Source organism: Pseudonaja textilis, chromosome 2, assembly GCF_049901715.1.
Source record: "Pseudonaja textilis isolate UNSWEBS1 chromosome 2, rPseTex1.2, whole genome shotgun sequence".
NCBI lineage: Eukaryota > Metazoa > Chordata > Lepidosauria > Squamata > Elapidae > Pseudonaja > Pseudonaja textilis.
Window position 1 is genome coordinate 179,530,156 of NC_141991.1, and position 19,784 is coordinate 179,549,939.

A 19,784-nucleotide genomic window follows, 5' to 3' on the forward strand; every position below is an offset into this window, starting at 1 on the left:
GATGTTTTTACTGCTGGTGGCAGTCACCATCCCCATTAAAAAATGAAGAACTCTACCTTTCTAGCCTTAGCTCTTTGTATCCAATACAAATATCTTTTATTGCAAACTTTAGGAGATTTCTCCGCCCTCACCTTGCAATTTAATGTCATAAAACTACACAGATCATATTCAAAAGTCTTCTTGATTGGCTGTAAGCCTCTAACTCATAGATGAACACAATAGTCAATCTTTTGCTAAAGGTGTCCTGCACTTTACTTTAAACTTCTCCCCTGGTAATTGGGTACAAAGGTTGCAGCCAAGTGCAGAGACATGGCAACTTTCCTCTCTCTTCTTTTTCAATCACAGGAAAATATGCAAGTATGATATTCCGGAGGAAAATTAAGAAGGTATGATATATACAAATAAATCATGGTACAATTGTATGACACCAAAGTTTGCTTCATAATCCAAAAGCTGGTACTGATTTTTTATGAAATTCAGAAAAGATACTGAACGATTTATGTTTTGTGAGATGTCGTATTTAACTCTACTGTTACCTTGAAGTTGTACTTTGTTTTTAAACCACCTAAAACGTAACAAAGATTGCTTTGGCAATAAATAGGAAACCTTGAGAAATAGCATATACTTGATTTTTTTTAAAAAAATATATGGCTGAAGATAAGATTGAGAGATGCTTTCACCACGAAACTTTACCGCAACCTTGGTTTTGTTTCTCAAGTAACTGCTCTGTATAAAATAAACATCTTATTAATGGTATTTTTTGTCTACCCTTGAGAGATTTATGCAGTTTTCTTTATAAAGAATAGTCACATAAATTGCATCACGACAATGAGAGATGACTCTCTGCTTTGTGCTGCCCTTTAAAGTGGAACCATTTTAGAGCTCAGTCGGGAGCAAGAAGCAATGTTCTTAAATTACTGAAGTTGCATTTAGAGAGTATTTGTTACTTTATGTACTTTATAAAAATCTATAACAATATTAATTAGCTGAATGTGAAGAGCTTGTACTTTTAGCAAGTGGACTTGGCACTTGTAACTTTTGAATTCCTAAAAATAATAATTGCTATTTGGTTTGCCATCTAGAGATGTTTGAAAAAGAAAATCGTATCTACTTTGAAAAATGGAGGGAGCACGTTTCACAGTCTTTCTCCTACCTAGTCACATTTTCTATAAGAAAAAACACTCTGAAATTGGGGAGAGAACCAGATGACTTAGAAAGTTCTACATTAATGAGAAGTAAAGGCCAGGATTCTGCCTCCTACATATGTATTCTGCATGAAGTTGATTTGTCAGACACCTTTGCAAAAGTTTCCATGTATCATTATTCCAAAAAAGCAGAATTTGGGAATATGGGATTATGAAGGATTACTATGTGCATCTCTCTGTGTAGGTATCTGGGTATGTGTGTGTTTTTGCCTACATCGTGCACAGTCACCTATCTTTTAGAAAGTCAGAATAAAAGTTTCTTCCATACATAGGTCATCAGATGGTTGAATGGATGATTTAGGGATGAAAACATTTTTACTTTTTAATTTCAATGTTTTAATTCAGCTCCAAGGGTTTTTTCATTTATTTTGCTTTGCAATTGACTTTGATACAGGTTATGGCCACAAATCATGAGACAAAGAACAAATAATAGCTCCTTAGTTTCCTATGTTAAATCCTCAGTTCTTGTTACTATTTGAATTCTATCAAAAATTAACAGATTTTGAACATGAAGCTTGCTTGGCTCCTGATACTGGTTGCGGTTCTCTGTCTTCATCCTGTCAGTACTGGATGCAGTGATACTTCCCAAACTGTAAGTTATCACTTTTAGCCACTTGTTAAAGAAACTGTTAGCTCCCAATTTCTAATTAGATGAGAACGAGATTTAGATCCAATAGAGCTTTTTTTTAATGATGTTATGCAGTTTTTTAAAAAAAAAAAATGTTTTAGAACATGTATAAACTTGTGATATTTAGAAATATAATGATCACCTATTTCTATTAATACTATCAGTCATTCCACCACTCTTGCACATATATATGTCTTATTGCAGAAGATGCTATTATATACCACAAAAAGCAAAGAAGCATTCCTGTAATTTATATAATTTGCAATACAGTGCTTGCATCATGATATCTGATGCAAATAATAAACTATTTAAAATGGTCACATTGGCATGTTGGTATGATGCATATGTCAACACGAGGTGTCCTTTGCATCCTTTGGCAGCTCTAGAGATTTTTAGAATGAAACAGCTCCTTATGCCAGAAGATAATTTTCAGTCTAGGCCAAGGGTGGGATTCTACCGGTTCGGACCGGATCACTAGATCCGGTTGTTATGATTCTCCATAGTTCGAAGAACTGATAAATCGGACCCCTGGCTGGCCACACCCCTCTCTGCCCGCTTCTCCACTGCCTGCCTGTTAGTCCTTATCACGCATGCACGACATTGCACACAGCCTGCTCTTGCGTGCCTGCCTTCCGCTGCAGCCCTGCCTTTACTGATCTCCCTGGGTGAGTGTGGCTCTGCAAGCCCCAGCCACCTTCCCCCCACACTTGCCTTTTGCTGTCACCACCGGTCGCCTTCCCCCCACTTGCCTTTTGCCACCTCCACTGGTCGCCTTTCCCCCACCTCTTGCCTTCCGCTGGAGAACACGTGGAGAGGCTCATAGGCTCTGACCAAGGCAGCAGCTGCTTCTCCCACCTGCTGCTGCAGTGGAAAGCTTCCAAGTCTCCCTCTCATTAGAAACAGCTCCCAGGCAAGCAGAGAAGCAAGCCAGGTTGAATCCTGCTTCTCTCTGGTTGCCTGGGAGCCGTTTCCGATGGGAGGGGGACTTGGAAGCTTTCCGCTATGCTGGGAAACTTTTGCTCTCCCAGCAATTGCAGCAGGAAAGAATACGCGGAGAGGTGCCCCTTGATCGAGTCCAGGACAGCTGATGGTGGCTGTGGGGAGCAGAGCCTGGAAGCCCCGATGCACCACGTGTGCGGCCGCATGGGGACTGGTGGGGACTGGTCCCGGAAGCCCCGACACCACCAGAATCACCACTGCCACCTTGATGCTGCTGCATCCCCCACCCCCTGCAGGTATGATGAGCATCGGCTCCAGAATGGGTGACCGCCCACCTGAACTGCTGCTCCCACTGACTTTTTTCTGTGCCAAGAGTAGAGGCGAGAGAGAGAGAGTAGCCCTCTTGGTGCGGAGAAAAGTCACGCGTCTCCCCATATTCCTCTCTCTGCAAGCAGCCTCTCTCAGCACCTTTAAACTTAGCACACTTCACAAATGAGGGAACGAGGCTGGGGAGATGCACAACTTTTCTTCACGATGAGCTGTTCTTGCCAGTGACTCCAGACTGTTTTGCCCAGCTAAGACTAGATCAGGGGTCCCCAAACTTGGCAACTTTAAGACTTGTGGACTTCAATTCCCAGAATTCTCCAGCCAGCAAAGGTGGCTGAGGAATTTTGTGAATTAAAGTCCACAAGTCTTAAAGTTGCCAAGTTTGGGGACCTCTGGACTAGATTATCACAGAAGAGAGTATCATGCAGCAAGATGCCTAGCAAAATTTAGTAATACTGCAGATTGGTTGTTTACAATGAAATCAGGTGCAAGATAGTGATGGTAGGTAAATTATTGGGCAGTTTAGTTTGGCAGGCTGATTTTAGAAAGCTAAACAGGATCAGACCTGGTAAGTACTCGGCTGGGAAGCCAACACAAAATAGGGTGTGGGAAGAATGGGGTTGGGAAGGAAAGAAAGAAAGAAAGAAAGAAAGAAAGAAAGAGAGAGAGAGAGAGAGAGAGAGAGAGAGAGAGAGAGAGAGAGAGAGAGAGAGAAACCTTTATTGTAATTTTTTTACTGTAAGTACACTGGCACACATTAAAAGTGAAATATATATACATATCCATACACATACATAATACACATGCTACACACACACATACACACTCATTGCCTATTTTGAATACATAGTGGAAAGGAAGAAAGAATATTGGATACATATACACAAATGTGTGAAAAAAGCTGCAAAGATTATAAAAAACAACTTTCAATCTTAGCAGTTATAGATGAAACAGAAATGAGAAACAGAGAGGGGAGAAAGAGAAATGAGGAAGAAAAGAGAGATGTGAGAGAGAGAAATGAGAAAGAGAGAGGGAGAAAGAGAGAAAGACAGAGATAGAGATACCTGTTTAAAAGAAAATAGAAAAATGAGTGTTTAAGGTTGCACGCCCCTGGGAGAGGCAAACACCATGGTCGTTAAGTGAACCTTGTGGTCATTAAGCAAACACTGGTTGTTAAACAAGTCAATTTTCCCCAATGGACATTTTTAACTGGAAACCAGAAGGAATTGTTGGAAACTGGCAAAAAACATAGAAAACCTCAGTCACAAGATTGTGTGGGATACTGGTCATAAGTGTGTGTGTGTGTGTGTGTGTGTGTATGTATGGCTGTCAAAACACCAAAACCAGGTCAAGTGGCTCTGGGGAGGTCAGTCGTAAATTAGAACACTTGCTAAGTAACTGGCCATTAAATGAGGACCACTTATATCTGGTTTGCCAGTCACATGGCCACCTAGCCACGCCCACCCATCACATGACCACTTAGCCATGACCACCTGTCACATGATCTAGCCACATCCAGTCAATCACATGACCACCTATCCATGCCTAGTCAGCAAGCCACTCCCACCCAGTCACACAACCAAGCCACACCCACAAATTAGGCCACGCCCACAGAACTGGTTGTTAAGAAATTTGAATCCCATCCCTGGTCTAGGTTACAGGGAAATGTCACATGCGTTATGCTTTCTATTCCCTTACAGCTTTTTAAAGACTTACAGTATGGAAATTTTAAAGTATCTGGAATCAACATTCATGATCAACTTATTTCTTGTATACAGTATACTTGGAATGAAAATATTCCTAACTAGAAACAGCATATAGATGTCATTGCTTTGTTTCTGATTTGGGTAATGTTTATTTTCCTGTTCTCTGTTGCTACTTCTCTAATCTTATGGGATTTTGTTGTCACATGGCTCTTTATTTTATTATCAAAACTACATGAATTTCTGGTTGAGTTGACAGTGCCTTTTTAACAACAAATATTATACAGATTTGTTAAAGGTTTTTGGTAAATAATTTGTTTTGATATTTCTGTAACTGTTTTCTCTCTCTATTTAACAGGTAAACTGTCAGGAAGTGGCAAAAGACCATTCTTCTGTTCCTTCTAACCTAAACAAAGACATTTCTGTGTTATATCTTAGTTGTAACCATATTATTTTAGACAAGAATGACAAAGAAATACTTTGCCAGTACAAAAATCTCTCAGAACTGTATTTGAACAACAACTCTATTATTCTTGTTTCTAATTACAGCTTTGAAAAGTTTTTACAGTTAAAAATTCTTGATGTCAGTAGTAATTATATCGAAACAGTTGAAAAAGCAGCATTTGCTGGTTTGAATGAATTGCAGATTCTGAATCTACAAAATAACAAAATTACACAGTTAAATTCTGATGTATTTTCAGGGCTAAACAAGTTGAAAGTCCTAAACTTACAAAACAATTTTCTAAAAGATTTTGATGTTAAGGTAACATTTAATTCAATATGTATTAAATTAAAAGGAAATGCGTGGAATTGTTCATGTGACCTTCTTAGTTTACAACATTGGCTGAATAACTCTACTGTGGTAACAGGTAGGTCTATATTTAGTCTTGATTATTTTTCCATTTCTAAAAGTAATTTCAGAATTGCTTTCTGAAATTCCTAATTTGGGAGCCAAAAACTGTAAAAGAAAACTGTATATTGGAGTAGCCTAAGAGACTTGCCTTATATACAACATTAACGTGATGTCCACACAACTGGACTGTGAAATTAGCTTATATAACTGTGGTTTTTTTAATGAACTTAAATGCTACCATAGTATCCTTGAAAGTGAAACTAAATATTGGCAAGTTTCTTTGTCTAATACTGCAGGACCTGGTTTGGGGTCATTCCAGTCACATATGAAGCATTAAGACATGGTTTAATACACTTGTTAACATCCCCATATGAAACTAAATATAGTTCTCATATTTTAAAGTATTCAAAATAGCAATTTCAAAAGCTATCTGTTTAGCCAAGTGGGTTAGAAAAGATGTTTGCACAGTGAACCAGAAATTTATTTAGAATAATATATTTCAGTAAAATAATTTTGCATACTTCAACTAAGCTATCTACCAGATCTGAGCTGAAAAGAAAATCAAGGGGACCACTAGATGATAGCATACAGAGAACTTTAATTGCTATCATCTGGTAGTGGTTCAGTTTTTTCCAAAACAGATCTGATAATCCTACATTTAGGTATCTGCTTATAAGTGAGTCACTTTGGGTTCTAAAGAATATTCTTCTAGGAAAGCAATTAATGCAATTCAAACAGATAACTAACACAATGATATATGTCATTCAGTTTTATAATGATACAGTTAAAACATCACATTCATACATTTACTCAGAAATTATTTTCCTTGAATGTCAGTTTTTGGGATATAGTATACATTACTAGGATTGATTTTCTGCTGTAACATCTTCCAGATGGCTATCTAACAAAATATTCCATTACTGAGGCCAACAGTGATTGAATATATCTTTGCTTTGGATTAGCTATTTACTAAATTTGGCACCAAGAAAGTGGCATTTCACTACAAAATTCTTCTGATACATGCAAGCCAGTTGTTAATGAGTAAGACTAGTAAATCGCGACAGTGTTTCTTTAAGTTCTCAAATGAAGTTTGCTTTCTGTACATGGATGCTAAGTATTTTCTGTCAATATGTTTAGCTGGTTAACTGTCCCAAAAGACTCATGGTTTTGTTTGTTTGTTCTCCTGGCTTTCTTTTCTGTTAGATTAAAATGAATATAAATTCATTTAGGTTTATTATGTTATATACTATTTATTTTGCTTTACTGTCAACCACATTGACAGTGGACCTCCTCAATTTTTTAAATTTATAAACTAAACAATATTTTTAATATAAAAAGTTTATCTTTGTACAAGAGTGCAGGCCATGCTGATACTGAATATATTTACAGAAAATGAGAACAAGACTATGTGCCCTATTCCAGTTGCTCTGAAAAAATATCATATCAAGGAAACAAATACATTAAATTGTAAACAAATGGGAATATCTGGAACAACTATCTCACCCTTTACTTCCATTAATACTACCTATGGCACTACATATAATTATACAAATGGATCTGCATATTCAGGTAAATTTAAGTTTAAATAATAATTAAGTGTATATATGGGGTATATTGTTTCAGAAAAAAATGTCAAAAATAATATAATTCATTTATATGGATTTTGAAGCACTGAATATTTTTAAACATAAAAAATATCTGTAGGTCTGCTAACTAGAAGAAAAAAAAAGAATGTGCATAGTCTTGAGTAATTACCAATATTCACTGAGCAATTCAACTTAGATTTGTTTAATACTCTACTGACTGTTCTCTATTCACGCAAATTAAAACCTTTATAACATATTGCTTTCCATTTAAGAATACCTTTTGTCAAAATTCCCCTCAAATGCCTGCAATATTCTATCTGAAACTTGGCACATTCATAGAAATCTAGGAGTCCACCTGAATAAATGAAGCTCCAAGCTACCTAACTGAGGCAAAAGCAGCTTCTGCCAAATTAAAAGCTCATCGTTCAGATAGATGGGCAGATGCATTCATGCATAATGCAGGGTTCAATTCTGTTTTATTTTTTTCTTATTCTTGTAAAGGATTAGAAGCTGCTTTTTTCTCTGGTGTATCTGGAATGGCCAACTAAATAATGTTTTCTCAACCTTCCCTCTTCCCAACTTAGTTATTTCAATCATGCTTTACATTTCAAACCAGGAAATATATTGAAATAATTTTATGGGTACCACTTAACCGAAACAATCTTTTCCCTAGCAGAACATAACTGAACACGTTAAATTGCAACGTGTACTGAGTATCTTTACATGCATATTGGCTAAATACAGTTAATCAGCTACAGTTTATTGAGCCACGGTGGCACAGTGGTTAGTGTGCAGTACTGCAGGCTACTTCTGCTGACTGCCTGCAATTTGGCAGTTCGAATCTCACCAGGCTCGAGGTTGACTCAGCCTTCCATCCTTCCAAAGTGGGTAAAATGAGGACCCAGATGTTGGGGGCAATACGCTGACTCTGTAAACCGCTTAGAATGGCTGTAAAGCACTATGAAGCGGTATATAAGTCAAAGTGCTATTGCCGTTGCTAATCAGATAATCTGGATAGTTCAACATTCCAATTATTTGTTGTATGTCTGTTTGAGCATAAAATTTTGGCTTTAGCTATCACATATAGCAACCATTCCTCTCATGAAAGTCAAATAGATCCCAGCTGAAGTTGTAGGATTGGCCCTATACTCACATCACAGGACAAACTAGGTGAGCCATTAATCTTGAATAAATTAGACCATGACTTAGACAGGTATCAGAGATCCACGTAGAAAGTTGATCTATTATTAATTCAGTTGAAATTCCTTATGTGATATTTAAAAGTACCATACCAGTTGACAATTTTAATAAATAACAATTACAGTATAATATTCAATTAAAATTACTTTAAATGTTTACAGCATTTATCATTTTTTAAAAATTCAATAGGTAGATAACCTAAAGCCCATATTTCTCATAAGGAAGAGTACAGTTTGCTTAATCAGATCAACAGAAATTAATAAATGGCCTCTGAAAAATCAAACAATTTCTCAGAAAGATTGTGTAGAAAAGATAGTTATGGAGGATGACTACACATTATAAATACTTTATTTTAACCTGCAGTTATTCAGCCCATTGGCAAAACCTGGATTTTTTCGATGGGAGTCCTAGCAGTTATCCTCAGCACTACAGCACTGATTATGGCTGCTATCAAGTTTCCGATTTGGTACCATTATTTAAAAAGCTATAATCACAGACGTCTCCAAGAAAAAGAAGAATCTGAGCTGTTTGAAGAAACATTCACACCTCAATTATGCATGCCCTCACAAACATCAGAGACTAATGAAGAAGAGTATATAGCTGTTTTTGAACAATTCCATCCATATGTTCCAGAAGATGATGGATTTATTGAAGACAAATATATTGATCCATAAATGCTTACCATATATATTATAGAATGAAACTATTTCTGTTAATAGCACAGAATTATGCCTTTCACTGTCCTATATATAAGACAAAAATACACACACAATCTGTGTTGTTTGTCATTGATCAATTTCATGTGATCTAAACTTATTAAGAAAAACATTACAACTTTGATTTAGCAGATATTGATATGATGGATTTCTAATGCAATGAATTAAATTTCTACAGTAATTTATGACATTTGTTTTATGATGTCTATGTTATTTCCATTTATTTCCATAATTAATCTATGAAGGAATGGGTATTTAAGAAATGGGAAATATAAGTAAATATTTGGGTAAATGGGAATGCATGCAGCAATACAATAGAAAAATGTGGTTGTGATCGTGGAGCACTGCTTTTGTCAATCTGCTCTCCTCTACTGTATACCTCTCCCTTCAGAGGTCACTAACTGCACTGAATTACCCCATACTTAATAAGAACTACTTCACAATATTTATGCCAATACTTGTGACTACTATTGTTTTTGAGTGTGGTAAATATGCAAATTGTGAAAGGCTTCTTCAAATGATTGAAAATATACACTGGACAAAGTGTATATTATGAAAATATGAAAATTCCATTCTACATTTTTTAGAAAAACGAATTTAGGTACTTACCTCTGTCTTTCTGTAAAAATAATGTCTATGCTCTGAGCTTCACGGTCATTTTGAGCTTTTAACTATTAAAAAAGACAAAATGATTGGTAACATCACCATATGTGCAATAAATAATACTAATACTGAAATGAAATATCAGTTTTATGCTTACCAGGTTATAGTCACTCATTACTTCCTCCATATCTGTATTTGTGTTAAGTTTATCTACCAACTAAATCAACAAGAAAAGTTAATCAATTCTTTATGTAATATCATATAGGAACAAAATCAAAGGCATTATTGTGTTGCATAGTTATTGTCAAATCTGCAATGGTCTGAACTAGATTAGAGAAACAATAGTTGGAAAGTTATTTTCAAATGCAATTCAAAATTGAGTCCAATTTTCATATTGCATAATTAAATCTAAATATTAAAAATTATATGTGAACCAATAACATACCATATTGTAGTCTGCCAACTGTCCTTGAAATTCTTTGATTTCACTAGCTAAAGATTCTGCTCTAAGAGCACAAGAAAACACAAAGTTATAAAATAAGCTCAGTTTTACACTTCCAACCCAAAAGTTATGTATAAATATGAATCCACTAAGGATAAGTGTATTTATAGATTTTGATGGGTAGTTTAGCTTACCTTTTTTCATAAGACAGATAGACAGAATTCTCCTGGTTATACATATCAATTTCTTTCTGAAGCTTATTGATTTCTGTGGTAAGCTCATTTATTTTGCCTCTATAAGAAAAGAAATGGGTGATCATGTTAACATGTAATCTTTGGTAGTGCTGAAATTTCATATCATTTAAATTAAGGTGATACTTGAGAGAACCAAATGTACTATAAATACTACTTCTTTTTTTCATTTTGACAATAAAGGACTAAATAGAACATGCACTAAATTGGATTGTTCAAGGACCTGCACTCCTGATTTTAATCTTAAAATAGTTAGGATTTTTAATAGGTGCCTTTTAAAATTTCCACATGTTCCAAAATATCAATTTAATAGACAAGAGGATATGTTTATCATTGACCAATTTGACAATACTGTATTATTTTAGGGTCAGCTAGTTTTTCCTAGAGTAAGAACTATTACAGGTTTTGATAAGATTTCTTTACAAAAAAGAAATTTCTTTACAAAAATGTTTTTATAATTATTAATTCTCCCATTACAATGGTAGAATGAAAATCCTTAAATTAGATATAGTTAAGAGTCTTTAATTAGACTGACTCTAACGAGCACATAGACAGATAGAAGGGAGTCAAATTTAAACTATGAAGGTAAAATGTAGGTTTCTTCATTTCTGATCTATTTGTGAATCCACTCAATATGACTTATGTGATTATGTGAAAACAAGATATTATTTTCCAAATTATGGTTAAATATATTCAGCTTAGCTACAATTTTATGACATTCCCAAGTTTTGGAGCTTCATGTGGTCATGTGACAAGCAAATCAAAAAAAGTTTGCTAATCATACCATATTACTTTTGCTTATTTTATTCTCTTAGGCTTGCTGTATTATCTGAACCAAAAATAGTTACCAATTTTGGATTTCTGGAAAAGCAAATTCTCAAAGCAACACTTTTCATGAAACATATAGTACAAAAAAGAGTAAAGTATAATTGCTATTAGGATGGCAAGAATTTATTTCATTCCATGAGAAAACGATATATTGAGCAGTACTGTAACCCTACACCTTCCTCATTAAGATCTTAAGAGTGTACCACTTGATACTATACTTTTTTTCAAATGTAGACTACTATACAACATTTGAACCAACCCCATCCTATCTAACTAGTGACAAATTCTTTCACATACCTAAGCACTCCAAGGTAATAGGATTTATCCATAATTTGTCTCTGTGGACCTAAGAAAAAAAATATGATTGATATGACAAAAAGATTTAATTGAAAATAGCAAAATGATTCTTGCAAAACAAAATTATCATATAGAGAAAATATTTATTCACATGACAAAAAATGTAGCATTTCCCCCCTAAAAGATTAAAGATAATATATGATCTATAAATTTAGAAAACTATAGGCCTTGGTGTCAGCGTTCCAGGGAAACAAACTCCAACACCCAAACTCCAAGACAGGCATTTTCTCAAAGTTCTATTTTATTAGAGTTATCATACTGGCACATCTGGGAAGACCCGAATCTGAGAGTTTTGGGTTTTTCTCCAATAATTAACTTACCCTGCAGGACAACTAGCCATGGGTGAGATAATTGTACTAGAGCGCTGGTATCTCATAGAGGATTTGGCCAGGGCAGGCCAGCCCCTCCACCTCATTGTTTCTTGCAGAGTGAGTTGTTCTGCAGCAAGTCATTCAGGATGAGCTGACTGGGACAAGCTAGTGGCGGCAACCTGTGGCGGTGAGACAGCCAGGACAAGCCAGGGACGGTGAGCCAGTAGCAGTGAGCTGGCAGTGACAAAGTGTCCTATTCTGTCCTCTGGAACATGAATGTATAAACATTCATACTAGTGAAAGAACCTAAGCTTGTGACTAAGAAGTAATTATAAACAATCTAGCCTCCCAGGAGGGAAGAAGCCAATAAGAAAGGGGGAGGACACTTCCAGAGGAATGGGTAGCAAATAAAAAGGTGTGTTTGTGTGGTCTCTGAAAGTGGTGGCCTCTAATTGAGAGGACATGTGGCAAGTCTAGCATATCAGATCTAATCATGGGTAGATGTTACAGAGAGAATGTGTCTCAAAAATACCTAGATCTCAAATCTTGAAGAACTATAAAGATGACTACCAGCACCTAAAAAGGGATAATGGGTAATGTATGGATTTTTTTTTCTTAAAAAAAAGGGGGGATTCTGCAAAGTACACATGAGTATTGTAATGGTGGTATTTGTATTATAAGTAGATAATCAGAACTTTTTAAGATCTAATAAAAGACTAAAATATTAAGGTATAACTTTAAAATGTTTAATAATGAATGATTTTAAGTTTTAATAAAATACTAAAGGGAATGTTTAAAATATTAGTTTAAATATAGAGTTTAATGGATTAATGTGTTGACTGTTATGGATTTATTATTGTAGTATTAGTTTTTGAAATAGTAGAATGTACTAAGCAGAATCTGATTGAGATTTAGGTGTTATTTTAAATTTTAATTTAGGGGAATGATAGAAAGGCATCATACTCTGATTAGTGATTCCAGGGGAATCTATTCTTTTTATATTGGAAATGAGACAGATGTAAATGGAGAAATGGATAAAAGATATAAAAATATTTTTCTTTAAAAGCAAGATTAAATATATAAAACAGAATTAAGACGAGGGAAAAGTGGAAAAGTGGAGAGGAGTTATATAATAGATATAGAATGGTAAACAAGATAGGTAATCGTATATAAGAAGAGCATGAATTCAATTGAAGTCCATACAAAAAGAGGTAATCTGGGGCCAAGTTACTTTCTAAAAGGAAGTTTTATGTTTTTATGTTTATGTCTTATGTGTGTGTGTTCAATTAAGAATTAAATAATAAAATCTCGGAGGAAGACTAGATGAGAACAATTACAAACAAGGCAGAGGAAAATATAAATGTGATGATTGAATAGCAGATAAATTAGAAAGGAAATATGATTGAATAATGATTAAAGAGAAACAATGTGGAATTTGGTAAAGGGAATTTACGTGTTTATATGGAAATGGGATAAATTATAAGTATGTGATATAAAACAATGTGTTACCTGCCTTGTAAAGACTTACAATGGAAAGAGGTTTTATGTTTTTAATGTTTAATGATGTTTTGTTTTGTTTGTTTGTTTGTAAAATCAATAAAACTTGTTTTTTTTAAAAAAATGACTACCAGCACCTTACATTGTACCCAGAAGCAAATGGCTATCAGTACACTCTTGGAGTAAAGTTGTTGCATGAATACTTTAATATATAACATTTGCTGTCTGATCCACTGCCTTCTGGACCTAGCAGTCTTCTCTGAAGTAACCAAGGTTGCTAAATTTTATCCAATAACAATTGCTGTAAGGAAAACTTGGATCTAATGGAATGGAATCTACATTCCTATTAGATGAGATATTGTTGTATATTATATTATTTAACCTTTTAATTTTCATTTAATTTTTACCTTGTAATGGTTTTAACTTTTGAATGGAAATAAAAAGATAATTTAGGTTAATATTCTTGTACTTTCATATCTCAAAATACCTTTCATTCCTGTTTTCATTCCACTGAGTCCTTGTTGTGTCACTGGACGGTCTGCAACTTTGATTTGAGAGGACAAAACCACACCAGTTCCTATGGATCCACCACGTGTACCAGGCCTGGATGTACCTGGGGGCATCTGATACAGAAATCAAAATAAATAGGAAAACATAATTAAAATAGCACTCCCAAAGAACAGGATAGTCAGTTTGTTCCAATTGGTAACTATGAATCAACAGGCTAAGGTACTGAAATTTAAAAAATGATTAGCTTTTAATGTCATATATAAAACAGATTATTTAAAGAAAGAGCTGTTATAGGCAGGCAGAGATTGTGCAAATGCAAAAGATGTACAATAGCTTTTACACTGTGGGAAATAGCTAGTGATATGATATGGATAAAGAAGTAGTGAATTGAAAAGATTTTAAGATCCTACTGTTCATATGATTAAAAGGATTTCTCCTAGAATCTCTTCAAGACAGTATGTTAATCCACTAAACTAAGCCATTTGTTTGTTAATCTGCAAATGGTTACTGAATATATCATAATTTGTAGACCGTGATTCACAAATCATATTGGCAGGATTTACATAACACCCAGAAGCCAAAGAAAGGTATGAGACCAGAGAAGTCAAGGTATATCTCATCCAAGCCCTAACCAGGCATGGAAGATTCCCATAATACTGGCACACAATTAGCTACAGGGAGGGTATTTCAAAGTAATCTCTTTGACACAAATAAACATGTAGAACTGCTTTAATATCATTTGCCTACCAAAACATATCAGTGCCTACTATACATCTAAATTGGAAAGGGGAAACTCTGATTCCTTGGTTTTTGAATAAATTAATATTCTTACCCCTCCTCCAAGTAATGCTGCAGATGGAGGTCGTAATGAGGATGAAGGTGGCCTAGCACTCAGGCCTATTCGTGAAGAAGGACGTGCTGTAGGAGGTTTATGATTACTCGCCATTTCTACTTTTCAAATTTCTTTCTAGAAAAAGAGAATCACATTTTATCCAAAATTCTCCTTAATGAATAGACAACTCTGATCTGCCTAATATTAGCCAGTTATTTTTAAGAAAATAATAACATGTCTCCATATTTTAAATTAGAATCACAAATCTTGACAAATCTTGTGTATGTGCAATAAGGAGCAATCTTTAGGAAAAGAAATAGTTTGTCTCAGTTGCACTGAGAGCAATTACTGAAAGGGGCAATGTTAAAAATAAATTTAAAAATGCATGAATTGATAAAACAATGCACATTAATGTTGGTATTTGGGTACTTTTATAATAATAATTATAAATCACAGGGGCTGTCAAAATGACAAAACATGGTTTATTAAAGGAGTATATTGAATGAACATTTTTAAAGTCATAAGTGAATGAATAAGTGGTTATTTTACATATTGCATAATTACAGTATACCTGACACTTGAATTTACCATAGTGATAACAGCTTGCATTATTTCTGTACTGTTTGCTATTTCATCTGCACCTCTATAACTATCTGGTTTCATTCTGCAACCCAATAGGGGAGACACAGATTTCAGGGGATAATTAGGACTGCAGAAAAAACAATTACTACCAACCTGCCTTCAATCGAGGACCTATATACTGCACGAGTCAAAAAGAGGGCGGTGAAAATAGTTAACAGACCCCTCACATCCCGGACATAAACTGTTTCAACTTCTTCCCTCAAAACGACGCTATAGAGCACTGCACACCAGAACAACCAGACACAAGAACAGTTTTTTCCCAAACGCCATCACTCTGCTAAATAAATTATTCCCTCAACACTGTCCAACTATTTACAAAGTCTGCACTATTATTATTATTAATCTTTGCATCACTCCTTATCACCCATCCCCTCCCACTTGTGACTGTATCACTGTAACTTTGTCGCTTGTATCCTTAGGATTTATATTGACTGTTTCCTAGTATGATTTGATTGCTTATTGTACCCTATGACTATTATTAAGTGTTGTACCTTATGATTCTGGACTCTTGACGAATGTGTCTTTTCTTTTATGTATACTGAGAGCATTTGCACCAAGACAAATTCCTTGTGTGTCCAATCACACTTGGCCAATAAAAGAATTCTAATTCTAATTCTAAAAGAATTCTAATTCTAATTTCTCAATTTTCCAGGAAGGGAATTTGACATTATATCTCCCTTCCTGGAAGGATTTATGGATTTATTAAATCCTTCCATTCCCCTGCCCTTCAATCAGAATCAAAGAAACTTCTTGGATGAGAAATATCTTCAAGGAAAAAAGAAAGAAAGCCCAGTTCCCTTTTGAAAGGCATCTTTGAGACAACCAGAATAACATTTAAGAACATTAATAGATTGGTCCCAGTCAGAACCAACAAAGAAAGAGCAGGGTCAACAGACCAGTGGCAGTCCAACCCTATCCAAGCACCTTGTTTACATCTTCAAGGGGAACAAATGAAATGATTTCAGAGCATTTTGTCTTGACAGTAGGAAAGTCAGGGCTCTCCTGCTTCTCTTGCTAAATCTGACATGGCTGGCTGCAGATTCCCAAACTTGAAGGGATGGCAAGACAACTGTGTATCTACTGGGATGAGGTGCAGTGGGAAGTAGCTCTTTTAACTTCCATTTCTCCCATCCCATAGAAAAATACATCCATGGAACCAGATAACCGTTGAGGAAGAGAAATGTGTGAGGGGAACTTCCCTTCCCTTCTGCTAACCTCAGCTATGTACCCAGACCTGTGACAGACCAACACCTAACTGGTGGGACTACTGGTGGGACTACTGGATAGGTTTTGACAACATGTAGCTTTCTGTAAACATTAATGGATTATGCACTGTTGAGATTAATGCACTAAGTAAAGGCAGTTTTGGTGTGTGTGGGAATAGGTGGAGGGTGCCCAGCTAAAAAAGCCATTTCCCCCCTTATCCTGTCAGCAATGCTTGCAATAAAGAAATACGAGATATGCTCCCTCTCAAGCGTGGCAAGAAAAGCCAGGGTAGAAACGTGGCAAAAAATAATTCCTTTGGTGAGAGTTCCGCAATGCAACAGAATGATCAGATAACTTACAGAAAACCTGCAGGTCTTCTACTGCCACTAGCTGATACTAAAGGTACTTCTCATTGAACTTTTCTTTTGGTAGAGAATTATTCTGCTTCATTGCCATGGCAGAAGAAAAGTTAGAAATTTGGCCACAAGTTCTTTAAGCTTGCATATATTCCTGCCAGCTTCCATACTGGATAATTTTTATGTTATTGCAGAAAACACCACAGTATAGTTCAGGTTTCTCAAAGTGTGGTCTGAGGATCCCTGGGGGTGGGATGTCTTCCAAGTCCCCTTCCAAAGGTCCTTGAAATCAAAATTATTTGCCATCTTATGGTGAAAAATCATACAATATTAAAATCCTATCAAACACTTGTGGAAAGGAGCAGGGGTAATGAATCCATCAATTTTAACTTTTAAGAGTAAATACAGTAAATACAGGTAGTCCTCAACTCACATCCACAACTGAGCCCAACATTTCTGTTGCTAAGTGGGGCAATTGCTAAGTGAATTTTGCCCTGTTTTACAAGCTTTCTTGCCACAGTTTAAGATAGTAACACGGTCAGTAAGTGAATCTGGCTTCCCCATTGACTTGGCTTGTGAGGTGGCAAAAGGGGATCACATGACACTGGAACAGAGCAACCATCATAAATATGAATCAGTTGACAAGCACCTGAATTTTGATCAGGTGATCATGGGGATGCTGAAACTGTTGTGAGTGTGAAAAATGGCCATAACTCACTTTTCTCAGAGCTGTTGTAACTTCAAGTGGTCACTAAATGAAATGCTGTAAGTCGAGGGCTACCTGTATTGATGAACATTTGATATCTCCTACAAGCAAAGCTCTTTGGGAGTCCTCCATTATTATTTTTTAAGTGAGAGAAAAGTTTTAAGAAATCCTGGCAGAGCTTATTTTGGCTTAAGACCTGCAACCAATCTGTCTTGCAAACTGTCATTTACATTTGGTTATTTTGTAAGCCACTAGTGGCTTGTCGAATAAACTATCCCGACCAAACGACGTGATTTATCAAGATGCGACTTCATTTCACCTCACGGCTTTCCCACTTGATTCCATTACACACCAGGCTATGACGAAAAAAAGTCATAGAGGAAACCGTAAGCGAAGCCGGTGCGGACTTGCGTCTAGGGTCGTCGGTGACAGTCCGATTATCCCCCCGGAGAGACTCAGGCAGACGAATATAAAGACGCCCTTTTTGTTCCGCGCTTTGAGTTTCGGCCTCTTACCTGACTCTCAGCGCGCGCGAAACACAAAGGCAGCGGTTGCTGCATGCAAACTCCTTCACGCGCGCGGCGCCCGTATCATAGCAACGACAGGCAGCTCAGTTAAAGTGCCGTTTTCCTTTCACCGTCCCGGAACTTGGACAAGACGCGTTCCTTCCCGTATTTTATCGCGAGACTCCATCCTTCCCTCCCCCCACAATATAATACATGTGTTCCCCATCTCACTTAGAGGCAACTCTAGTTAAAATATAACGTTGCTATATTAATTATTATATATCAATTATGTTATATTTATTATATGTAGATTGCTTAGAGGAGGCTGTAAAGCACCGTGAAGCGGTAAATAAGTTGATTGTTCTCTATATAGTCTAAGTGCTATTGCTATTATGTTATTATTTATAACAGTATTACATATTGGATAACAAATAAATATTCACGGGACTAGTATCTTCTTACTTATTTAATTATTGCTTTTCATGAGTAGAAATGTGAAAATTTCTTCATATACACAACTCCACCTTTTAACGATGGCCCGTTTATTTTTATAGCAGTCTGGTGCCCTAATGATGCTATTGTTGCTATATTGTCAGAGCTATTGCTCTGAAAGTAAATTCATTCAGACATGTTAAAAAGGTGATGCATCACACAAGAGTTGTAGCAAACCTAAATCTAGCCTAAGATCCATTCATTGCAAAACAACTTGGGGGTGCCTGAATAAAGTCTCTACAATTTTTCTGGCAATATTTCAGAAATGGTTTGCCATCACCAGCAGACATTACCATTCCCCATTGCCTAAATCCTACATTGGGTCTGTCATGTTAGTGTTATTGACTTATATACAATGAACGTCTATAGCGATTCTCAGTCATCCAGGTGATGGTTGTCCCAAAGGTGCTTTTTCAGGAGGCAACTGGACTTTGTTTTTTCTTTGAAGATGTTCTTCAATGAAAAAACAAGAAAGTCCAGTTGCCTCTTGAAAAAGCACCTTTGGGACAACCATCACCTGGATGACTGAAAATCGCTACAGACTTAGCTATACAATTTGGGATGAACACCCTTTGAAGGGTGTGGGAGTAGGAATGGATTTTCAGAGGGAAAAAAATTGCAGAGTACAGGAACCAGGAACACTACTTAGGTGACCCCGAGGACCCAGATAAACCTCCAAGTGCTTCAATGATCCTCTAAAAGGAGGCAAAGGACCAGCTGTCTGCAAAGAATATAAACCCTTCTATTCCCCACTATCCTGTCAGAGCTGAAGAAGCTTCTTGTATGAGAAGCTAAACGTCTTCAAATGAAAAAAAAAAAGAAAGTCCAGTTGCTTCCTGAAAAAGCACCTTTGGGATATACAACGAATGTTAAATGCAAGACCGCCCCCACCCCGGCAACAAAAAAGCTAGGGGACCTCACTCCCGCTGCTTAGTTCTAGGTAGGTCTCCTTCCGTTGTCCCAAAGGTGCTTTTTCTCAAGAAGCAACTGGACTTTCTGGTGCTTCCCTGAAAACATTTCGAGAGGTGAAACGTCTTCAGGGAAGAACCAGAAAGTCCAGTTTCCTCTTTAGAAAAAGCACCTTTGGG

At 36.2% G+C, this 19,784-nt stretch overlaps 2 protein-coding genes across 5 annotated transcripts in view; one reads left to right on the forward strand and one right to left on the reverse strand.

Moving 5' to 3' along the window:
* The window catches only part of IFT74 (intraflagellar transport 74), a 45,411-nt gene extending 27,032 nt beyond the window's left edge, over positions 1-18,379 (reverse strand). Inside the window, exons 1-8 of one of the 4 annotated variants that reach the window (XM_026713455.2) lie at positions 18,214-18,379; positions 14,789-14,923; positions 13,934-14,069; positions 11,579-11,627; positions 10,397-10,495; positions 10,206-10,266; positions 9,918-9,977; positions 9,767-9,828 (exon numbers count right to left, since the gene is read on the reverse strand). In XM_026713455.2, the coding sequence (XP_026569240.1) occupies positions 9,767-9,828; positions 9,918-9,977; positions 10,206-10,266; positions 10,397-10,495; positions 11,579-11,627; positions 13,934-14,069; positions 14,789-14,902 (581 nt within the window). In that variant the 5' untranslated portion in view covers positions 14,903-14,923; positions 18,214-18,379. Of the gene's footprint in view, positions 1-9,766; positions 9,829-9,917; positions 9,978-10,205; positions 10,267-10,396; positions 10,496-11,578; positions 11,628-13,933; positions 14,070-14,788; positions 14,924-18,017 lie in introns of all 4 variants that reach the window. The other 3 variants (XM_087926545.1, XM_087926544.1, XM_087926543.1) reach the window with 3 other exon arrangements.
* Positions 285-9,899, forward strand: LRRC19 (leucine rich repeat containing 19). Its single transcript, XM_026713456.2, has 5 exons — positions 285-386; positions 1,705-1,797; positions 5,161-5,671; positions 7,045-7,224; positions 8,805-9,899. The coding sequence occupies exons 1-5, from the start codon at positions 360-362 to the stop codon at positions 9,113-9,115; spliced, it is 1,122 nt and encodes a 373-aa protein (XP_026569241.2). The 5' UTR covers positions 285-359; the 3' UTR covers positions 9,116-9,899.
* Positions 18,380-19,784: the final 1,405 nt, after the last annotated feature.